Source organism: Chelon labrosus, assembly GCF_963514085.1.
Source record: "Chelon labrosus genome assembly, chromosome: 22".
NCBI lineage: Eukaryota > Metazoa > Chordata > Actinopteri > Mugiliformes > Mugilidae > Chelon > Chelon labrosus.
Genome location: NC_140355.1, coordinates 18296834 through 18306861, shown reverse-complemented (window position 1 = coordinate 18306861; position 10028 = coordinate 18296834). Strand labels below are relative to the sequence as shown.

The 10028-nt window shown below is 43.8% G+C and overlaps 1 protein-coding gene across 1 annotated transcript; it reads right to left on the bottom strand.

The window, feature by feature from the left end:
- Positions 1-1726: 1726 nt before the first annotated feature.
- On the bottom strand, positions 1727-8862 carry dipk1b (divergent protein kinase domain 1B). The gene is made up of 5 exons (XM_084571976.1): positions 8762-8862; positions 6664-6798; positions 4212-4319; positions 3359-3535; positions 1727-3225 (listed from the first exon to the last, which is right to left on the bottom strand). Exons 1-5 carry the CDS (start codon positions 8825-8827, stop codon positions 2413-2415), a joined length of 1299 nt encoding a protein of 432 aa, XP_084428102.1. The 5' UTR covers positions 8828-8862; the 3' UTR covers positions 1727-2412.
- Positions 8863-10028: the final 1166 nt, after the last annotated feature.

Genomic DNA, 10028 nt, shown 5'->3' with positions numbered 1-10028 from the left:
TATCAGCTCCCACTGAGGTGAGAAGGAAAACAGGTAGCAAGACTTTAGCCAGGACTGCCAGCCAAGAAGAAAACGTGCATCCAGCTGCTAAAGAAAAGAGGTTTCCTTTCATTAAGCCAAGAACAATATCTCTACCATGGCCTGTAATCCCGCCTATTCCGCGAAAGTCCCCTCAACAAGTTCCAAAACGGGTGCGGGGACAGAAAACAACCAAGAAGTGTGGCATTGCTTGCCGTCTTGCCGATTGTCCTCATCACATTAAACAGAAAGAAAGTTCTCCAGCTGATAAAGGGCCAGTCAGGACCAGCGCAGGGTCTACACTGAAAAATGATCTAGGGCTGCAAAAGTCAAACACAGAGCCAAGACCGCTCCAGGAGGTCGTTCCATACAGACCTAAGGGAGGGTATATTGTAGATCCAGAATTAGAGACAAGGAGACGAGGGTCAATGTCCGAGTCCTCTTACCCACGTAAAATCCATATTATTAGATACAAGGGTATGCAAGTGCATTGCAGTGAAGTTCGACCTCATTGTGGCAGGATGCGTAATATCACCTTACAACCCAATACGTGGCGATGGCCGGTAGCAATGAGCACCATCACCCGCAACCCCGTAACAAGAAACTCGTCAGCCGTGAGCAAATTACCAAATTCATATTTGTCCATCCGGAACAGTCCTCAGCCGCCTAACAACTACAGGCCCTGATCTGGAGTTTGTGATCCCACTTGACACCTATGAGTCCAGGAGGATGATCTGACTTCAGCACATCAACTTTTCTGGCCTTGCACAAGAATAAAATGCTTCAGTGACTCAGTTGTTGGCATGTTTCACTCTTCCTGTGACCCAAATGAAACTGTTATATACGGCACATGTTCTTTCTGCTTGAAGGCCCGTTTGAGACGGTAGTTGTCTAGACGAGGCATCGGGTACCAGAGAGGTTTAAATAGTTACCACTGGCTTTAATACAACCTTTTAATAGAAGTCATTCTGAAAGCTGATTATATTTTGGTGTTTTCATGTACAATTCAACTGTAAAAACTCAACTTAGGAGTTCAAATTAGCAGCAGAAACCTGTGACTGCCACCACAGTACTGTTGGTGTCATATTTTTTGCTAAGACCAGAGAACTCTTCATTAAGGAGCACAATTATTTTTTCCTTCACCTACCAGAGGTAAGGTAAGGTCTTCTCAAATGCATCGACCTGTTGACCCAATGTTCAAGATGCCTGCAGAGGAGATCAGTAAGTTCTCATGCGATTACCAGAACTTGAAACTAGAAACTGTACGTTCTTCATCCTTCACTAACTCATTGCTTTCTACTTTGGAATCTGATATTCTACTGTGACACGATACGACTTATTAATGGTTTGGTTTGCCTTCTGAGCCGTCTGAAACATTTCCAACGAACAGAAAAGGCTCCGATTGCATATATAGAGATTGACACATCCCTCAAAAGCGTTTCCGTGGCTTCACTCGTCTGTCTAACAAATTCTAGCGGCACTTTTATCCGTTAACATTCCACAGGCACGAAAAACACCGCACATGAGTCAGGAGCAAGTGACACTGTTTATTTCTGCAGCCTTTTTCAGCCAAGTCCGCCAGGCTTCCTGAGATGACTCACTGGGTTTGGTTCTCAGAAGACCCACAAAGAAGTCTTCTGACATGGATCTTACTTTTTCTGAAGGTCTTTTTGCGATCAACAATTGTGGCTTTGTAGTCTTAGTATATTGCGATCTGTGATTTTCACTGCTGGGATTAGTTTTCACTCATCTAGATATCCATTTTGCATAAATGTGTTTTTATCACAATGTACTGGAAGTCAAGTGTCTGAACCAATTCATGTTTATTCATTAAAATTCATTCACAAATTTGATCACATTATCCATGTCAGATCAATAACATGTGGGAACATTTCAGTGCTCAGTGTATATCAATATATTTCATTCATTATTGTGTCTTGTCTCTGCCTCCGATGCTAATTGATTTATACAAAGGAAACAACACCAGCGTGTTCTACGGATATTTACAGTTGTACAAAAAAACGGATCACACCCCATCACGCCGTCTCTACTAAGGACGGACAAAACGGTATTCTATGAAACCCAAAATAATCCAATATACTGGTTCCTTTAGTTTAAAAACTAATTATGTACATAGAGTGATTTACACTTAAAGTTAAGGGCAGTGTCCTGAGAATATTCTGTGCTAGCAGATGAACATCGCTCTCAGAGTAATGCGTTGGAAAACAAAAGCATGATGGGGCTCACATAAAGCCTGCTTCACATTGTATATTCACAGTTTCTTGTTATTCACAGTCAGTGTATAACATAATATATATAACATTTGGCAAAACCTCCCATATTCCTGTAATAATTCATTCGTAGTGGAGCAGGTTGGATGATTTCTGTCTGTTTTCAGGAGTACTGAGTGTTAGATATTTTCTTCCACAGTAATGTCTTGAGGTTATTAAGGACTAGCGAGTGATGAACCTCCATCTGGCTTGCCAGACCGCTGAGTGTCACGCAGGTGCGTAGCTGCTTTTCCAGATCGCCGCGGAGGTCTGACGGTGCGCCAAAAAGCAGAAAATCCTGCAGCAGCACACACACTTTAGCCAGATTAGGCTGCACGACCTCGGTATTACACTGCTTCACCAGTCGATCGCATGTGGCCGTGCAGTCCCGGCCGTAAGTGCAGTCCGCGTTAGTCTCACATCGCCGCCCCTTCAGAAATCCCCGCACGACAGCCTCCGATGCCACGCTGCGCAGGTTGGCCATTTTGCAGTCGTACTTTGCGTTGTAGCCCACGTGCTGGGGGTTGGCGTCGCATATTAGGAAGCTCCCGTAGGACCCGTGGAAAACCTCTTCCACGAACTCCAGCAGGCCGATGGTGATGCGAGCCCTGCGGGGCCAGGCCGGTGCGAGCCAATGGTTCAGGCCGGAGCTCAAGGCCTCGGGGACCAGAGCCTGCAGGTAATGAGGGACCTCCAGCCTGTAGAGCGAGCTGTGGCCCACGCGTTCTGTCACGTACAAGTCTCCACAGAAGCCGAGCAACTTCGGGGTGTGCTCCTTCTCCTGCAGCGCCACCATCAGGAGGAACTCATTGATCTGGAGAAGAGCCCAGATAGACTTGGCCTCTGCTAGAGACACTTTGCCATCTTGGTTGACGTCAGCAAGAGTAATGACCCTGTCCACCAAGGTGTTCAGAGATGGCTGTTCACCGAGGTTAGCCTGTAGGAAGGAGGGGGTGGGTGTTTCTTTGGTTATTATACAATATGAATATATACAGTAAGATGAATTTAACACAGATCTGTTAGATAGGCAGCAGCTGTTCCATAAAACATGTTGAATATGGTGTAATTACCTTGAGGAAGCTGTGCAGCATCTCTTTGAATTCATCCATAGAGGTTCCACGAGTGGGTTTGTCAAATAAGCTCATCTCCTGCCGCAGCACAGAATCCGGAGCTCCATCAGTTTTCACTGGATCCTCTAAGCCACACTTGATCACGACGGGCCTCTCCTTCCATAGTCCAATGTACACCTGAAAATATGACAGTAGATATTGTCACTTTCTAGTGGCCTTACAGTAGAACCCTGGTCGTTGCTTACACATATTAGTTCGGCTGGGTTATTGACAGAGAGTTTAGATTCAGAGTACTTTAAGTTTAAATTTAGGGTCCTTTAAGTTTAGACATAGGGTCCTTTAAGTTTAGACGTAGGGTCCTTTAAGTTTAAATATAAAGTCCTTTAAGTTTAAATATAGAGTCCTTTAAGTTTAAATATAGAGTCCTTTAAGTTTAGACATAGACATAGAGTCCTTTAGACACAGAGTCCTCTAAGTTTAGACATGTGCTGACCAAAGCCGAGTTTATCGTCCCATGTGAGTGAAAGGTACTCTTAAAGCTGTCAACCATTGCAGCTGTTTCATTTCTGATGAGGATGGTGCTGGGGTGACAGGGTATCTATTACAATTTCTTTCCTTTTCTATGTCGTGGTCTATATTCGAGACCAAACTATAAATTGACAGGGCACTTTAAGTTTTTCCTTTGTTAAGCTTAAAATACTGACATTATATGCAACGTCACGAAACATATGATGCAATATGTAGCATTAAAATTCAAGATTTTGAGATTTATATTTTTAAAGCATACAAAAACTATACTGAACCTGTGTTTTCCTCAGCCAAAATTTATTCTGTGTGCATTTATTTTTTTTACCTGATGTGTAGAGGAGGTGGACATGCAATGCTGCAGGGTTAGAGTCTTCTGGTCACACAATGCCTTGCAGGACGAGCCTGATATTATGCCCCTTCTGTAGTGGTCGCACTGCGAAAGCAAACAAGAAATGCACTACATTAACAGCAGGAAACAGGAAAGTCCTCCAAGTGCCTCGTCCTCCTGTGAAGCTGAATCCGATATTCAAACGTCAAGTATTTTAAGATGTCTGTGTGTTTACACGTCCAAGGTCTGCTAACCTTCACCCGACCTCTTCTTCTGCCTCCACTTCCTCTTTTGATTCTGGGCGACACAATTCTAACACCACTGCCGCTTTAAGGATAAATTGCAAACAGATATATCAGTGTATGTGCAAAGGAGGGCACCTCTCAGGTCCACAGAAGGCCACCGTAAAAGCAGTGAATGCGACATAGCACGGACATCACCTCTTTTCTTGAGTCACAACATGTGAGACAAGTTATAAACTCATCCATCTGCTGCCTGACTCCTTCCACTCAGTGCCAATCATCAGATTATCACTGGTGTGCTGGAAACCCTTCCAGTTGGCACACTAGCAGCTGGGACGGAGAGGTAAGTTGAGGGACGGCGGGTCACATGACCCGTCAGCCTTCGCACACTCGCGCAGATGGACCGAGGCGAAGGGAGAGACGCGCGGGCCTTGCAGAGTATGAAAACTGCTCGGACAAAACATAAGCGGCGCACGAGGCGCGGGGATTTGCTATTTACAGTGCAATATAAGTGCGCGGCTGCATAGCGCAGGAGATTCAAGCCCTTGCCAAACATGTTTACATAATGATTAAGCTAATCAGTGCCAGGTAAATCTCTCCGGAGAATACCAGAGTTTTAAATATGGTGTCTGTGGAGACACCCCTGCTCTGGTGCACCAGTAGAGAGAGTGGGTTCTTCTTGATAACAACGGGTGTGTTTACACTGACCTGAGTATCCTGTTTTTTTTTTTTTTTTATAAGTATCCTGTTTTTGTGTGTGGGCCTGTAAACATCGTATCCTGATTTCCGAAACCTGCTTAAGAAACCTGGTTATGCTGGCCAGAGGACTCCAGAAGAAACTGGGATACTGTTGCATGAATGCATCTTAATCCCAGATTCTGGCAACTGCCGACCTCCTGCCAAGACATGGCTTCAGTTAAATGTACTTTGCTGATTAGGTACGGAAAAAAAAAAACAACAAGTCTGTAGTAATCAGGCTGCTGCAGGATGCTGGTTTCCAATAGTGGAGAAAGAAAACCCAGTGCTACACGGAAAACATGGATCTGAGCCATTACAGAAGGTGTTGTAGGTGGTGTTGACTTGCCTTGCGCAATGGATGCTGAGCCTCCACAGGGTGACACATCGAATTCCAATATTAATCATGTTCATGGAGGCATGAATAAACACATTTCTCTGCCATGCCCCAAACATAATTAGCCTCATAACTGGGATAGTGCTACGCATGTAAATAGCATCAATCTCTCGTCCCTATACAGTCTGGCCAGTTAGCCAATTAGCTTAGCTCAGCACAAAGACTGGAAAAGGGGTAAGTACGTAAGCAAGTAGCTACCCTGACCCCTGTCTAAAGGTGCACGTTCAAAAGGTTTCGTGGCGAGTCATGTGCCATGCAGCTCCTTGGCTGCGCGGCGGGTGCAGTGACTTCCTGCAGTCTGGTCATCATTGTGCAGTTGCCGGGCAACCATCTCCAGAAAGTCACAGAAACTACCCGGCTAACCTGATTCTGCAACTTGAAGAATGGTATCGACTCAAAGCAAACATCACAAATGTCAAAATGTCCCTTTAAGATCTCAAACGGGACACAGAACGGCTTAGCAAACCAACTTATACATCCAGCGTCTATACCTCTCCCCACTGATACACAACTGGACTGATGATGTGTCCCTCTGACTATATAAATAAGAAACGGAGGCGCAAACGTTCAGCAGTCCATCACTGAAAACAGAGACACACACGAATCTGATTAGTTGCTGTAATGAGGTTACATCGCTGAACTTTCATTGTGCATTAATTACTCCGATCTGTTATTCTGCTCATCGCCGTCTTATGCGATTAAATGTCAGCCTTTGTTCCGTTCTCAAGCGCTGAAGCAGCTGGGCACAGCAGGAGAGGAGCTCCGGTATAGGCTGTGTCTTTACCCGGGGACAGACTGTGTACAGTATTAAGGAAGAGGTCAACCCAAACAGACCCAGTTTGTCTTTTTGTCCCGCTTAGTCCTGGATTGATTTGTATGCACACGGTTACAGTTTTACCTTGAAATGTATCCCTCCTTTGTCCTTCGGAGGTGTGGTATTTTGAAAATCTTCCCTAGTCCCTAGTTCCCTTTTCCACTCTTTGTGCAAACATCATTCTGTCTCATTACATCTGTCTGGGCTTCCAGTGGTTTTAACCTGTGGTGCAACTTGTCGATTTACTTAGACTATACTTACAATGACCATATGGCACACATGCCCACGGCAGAGCTCAGAGTACGAGGCATACTGCATGTAGACGACCCAGCTCACGACGAGGATGCCCAGCCACGCCAGGAGGAGGTATTTCACCTTAATGGCAGGGAGACGATTCTTTGGACGAGGCAGAGGGAGAGAAAATACAAAAAGAAAAGACGACAGATGAGTAAAAAACTTAGTAAAAACACTGAAGTGAATGAATAAGGAGCTGGTCATGTGACCTCAGGATAAATCAAGATATGAAGAGATGGAATAAGTGCATATTTACATTGATCAGGCATAACATTATGACACAATCCTAATATTGTGTAGGTCTCCCTTGTGCCTCCAAAACAGTTGAGACTCATCAGAGAATGGACATGGTCCTTCTGAGGGTGTCCTGTGGTGTCTGGCAACAGAATGTGGTTAGTGGGGGCCTTTGAGGGGAGGGGCCTCTATGGATCATCCCACAAATACTTGATCAGTTTGGGATCTAGTGAATTTGGAGGCCAGGTCAACACCTTGTGCTGTTCTTCATTTTTTAGTTGTTCCTAAAGCGTTTGCCTGTGTCAGGCTGCATCCTGCTGGGGATGGCTGCTGCCATCAAGGAGTGTCATTGCTATGGGGTGGGGGTGCCTGGTCTGGTCTAGGTGGGTGCTACATGTCTAAGTAACATCCACACCAATGAATGCCAGGTCCAAACGTTTCCCAACAGAACACTGTATTGGCGCAAGATGGTCAAGGTTATTTACTTCTCCTGTCAGTGGTTTTAATGTTGTGGCTGATTGGTGTATGTAAACATATTCGGTTACAAAAAATCTTTTTTTTTTTTAAGTATAGAAGATACTGAAGAAATGACTTAATGCAGAAAATATATAAAATAAAAATATAATTACATTTTTAGATGGTTCACACTGATAACTCGGTGTATGCAGCATTTTACTGTGATTCAAACGGTTAATATTAAGAATCTACAAGGATCTATTGTCTGAAATACAATTCAGATATCAGAAACATAAGAAAACCTTTGCAACCACTGGTTTAAATGAATGTATTGTAATTAGTAATTATTTTATGTGCATCAACATAACGAAGCTTGAACAGTTTAAATGCTCTATTTTCCTCCATTGACTCCCACACAAGAACAACAAATGAACTGGACAAGATAATCCAAGATAACTGATCTATTTTGATCTGCATCTGCATTTTTTCTTTTCTAGGATTGGTGACATTTTGTGATGCGTGTGACCCAAATGCAGTTGACGCAGGTTTAAAATTTGACATCTGCGCTGTTGATTCACAACGTGGAAAAGTTGAAGAAGAAACTCCCTTGTGAGACATTCACCCTCCTCCCATTTGACACTAAAAATAATTATCCAAATGAAATCTAACATCCTTATAAATGATTAAAAAAAATAATAAAATAAATTATAATGCAACAGTGTGATATTTGTTCCTGCAGCTGTTAGTATTGTAAATTAGTTGACTTTGAAGGTAGTGTAGGAGAGTAAGTAAATAACTGTGCACAACGTTTATGAGGAAATTTATAATATAAAAACACTAAATTGTCAAGAATTAAATATTAAAACAGAATCTTCCTTAGACCATTTTTGTAACTGTGCTATTTTATTGGACTATTTTACACAAGAACCCTTTAGCAGATTTTTATTTTATGATGTAGCTGCATGCTCAGAATTCTTTTGTAACTATTTTAAATTATGATTTCATACATTTATTTATTTTTTATTTTATGCATTGCACTGCAAAGCAAATTTGCACAGTGACTTCAATAAATCCCAGAGTAGATGCTCTGGTTCCTTTTCCCCCTCACTGAGGCCCACACAACAACAACAACAACTCAACGAGCGGCTGCTCATTTGACCTTTACATAATACCATCACACGGCATTTTCACGTGCATCCTCTATTTCTCGTCAATTTTTAGGACCCGCGACATTTTGCGGATGGATGCGAGCAGGACGTGGGGTGCAAAGGGCGCAGATATTACATTTAAAACGTGACATTTACGCCGTCGACTCCCCACGGTGTGGACCCCGGTCCGCGCAGACTGACACGGGGTCTGTGCGCACAGCCGTTACCTGCAGGCCTTTGGACAGAGGGCAGAAGAGCATCAGATGGACCAGCCTCCGCAAAGCCCTGGGCATCGTGAGCGGCTCTGTTTGGAGGCAGCCGAGCGAGAAAGCAGAGATCCCCCCCTCCTGTCCTGTCTTATCACATCCTCACAGCAGCCTGCGCCATGCGTGGCCGATCATCACATCGTGAAGCGCCTGCAAACATCCGTGCGTGTCGTCTTCTGTGGCACGACACCAGAGTGCGTCGTAATCCAGGTTTTCAACGCGAATCCTGCGACTGACATGAAAATAAAAAATAAATCACGTCCTCGAGATTGGCCAATCTCAGCTCCATATGTTCCGGGAAATTTTTCAGAATTGCGGACTTCCATCCACCGCCAGAAAGTCCGACTGCTGTAACGGCAGAGTCTTCGTTATCCCATCATGTGAATCTGGAGGTTTTTGTGGCACAGAGGGAGGCGGTGTGTCGACAGATGAGCGCACAACCTCCCGTTTACCAGCGACTCGCTGCTGCGCTTTTAAAGGAGAAAGGGGGATCTCGGTTGAGGGATGATTTTTTTTTATCAGCCGACAGAAAATCCAAATGAGCTTCCTGTCCTCCTTCCTGTCACAGGCCAAGAGGAGGAGGAGGGGTATATGTCGTAACCCTACACATTTAAAGCGCATCTTCACCTAATGCTACTGGAAGAGGCGTCAAAGGATGCCAGCACGGAGACTAAAAGCTCTTTATTGTGGAAGCTCTTATTTCAAAATAAGACACAATCAATTCCGTTTACCTTAATTAAAGGCAATTACACAAATGTCTTTTTAAATAGAAAGCATAGCATTTTGGAAGAAAACACTGAAGCATCTGCAGAAAGAAAATACAACAACTGTCCAAATGATTTCAGTTCTTTATTAAAGGCGTTCAATTTATACAAGAAATACAACTGATATACCACAAGAAAACCTCCAAATTCATGATAAAGGGAAATCTTCACCTGTCAGTGGATGTATTAGGCGGCAAATGAATATTTTGTCCTAATTTTAGACTCATTAGCACCCCCACCTGGCTCACAGTGGTAGTGCAGGTGTCTTTGTATGGAGCTTGATCACCAGTGAAGGAGCAGATACATTATATTGCCAAAAGTATTCACTCATCTGCCATATTTACATATGAACTTAAGTGACATCCCATTCTTAATCCATAGGGGTTAATATGACGTCGGCCCACCCTTTGCAGCTATAACAGCTTCAACTCTTCTGGGAAGGTTTTCCACGAGGTTTCGAAGTG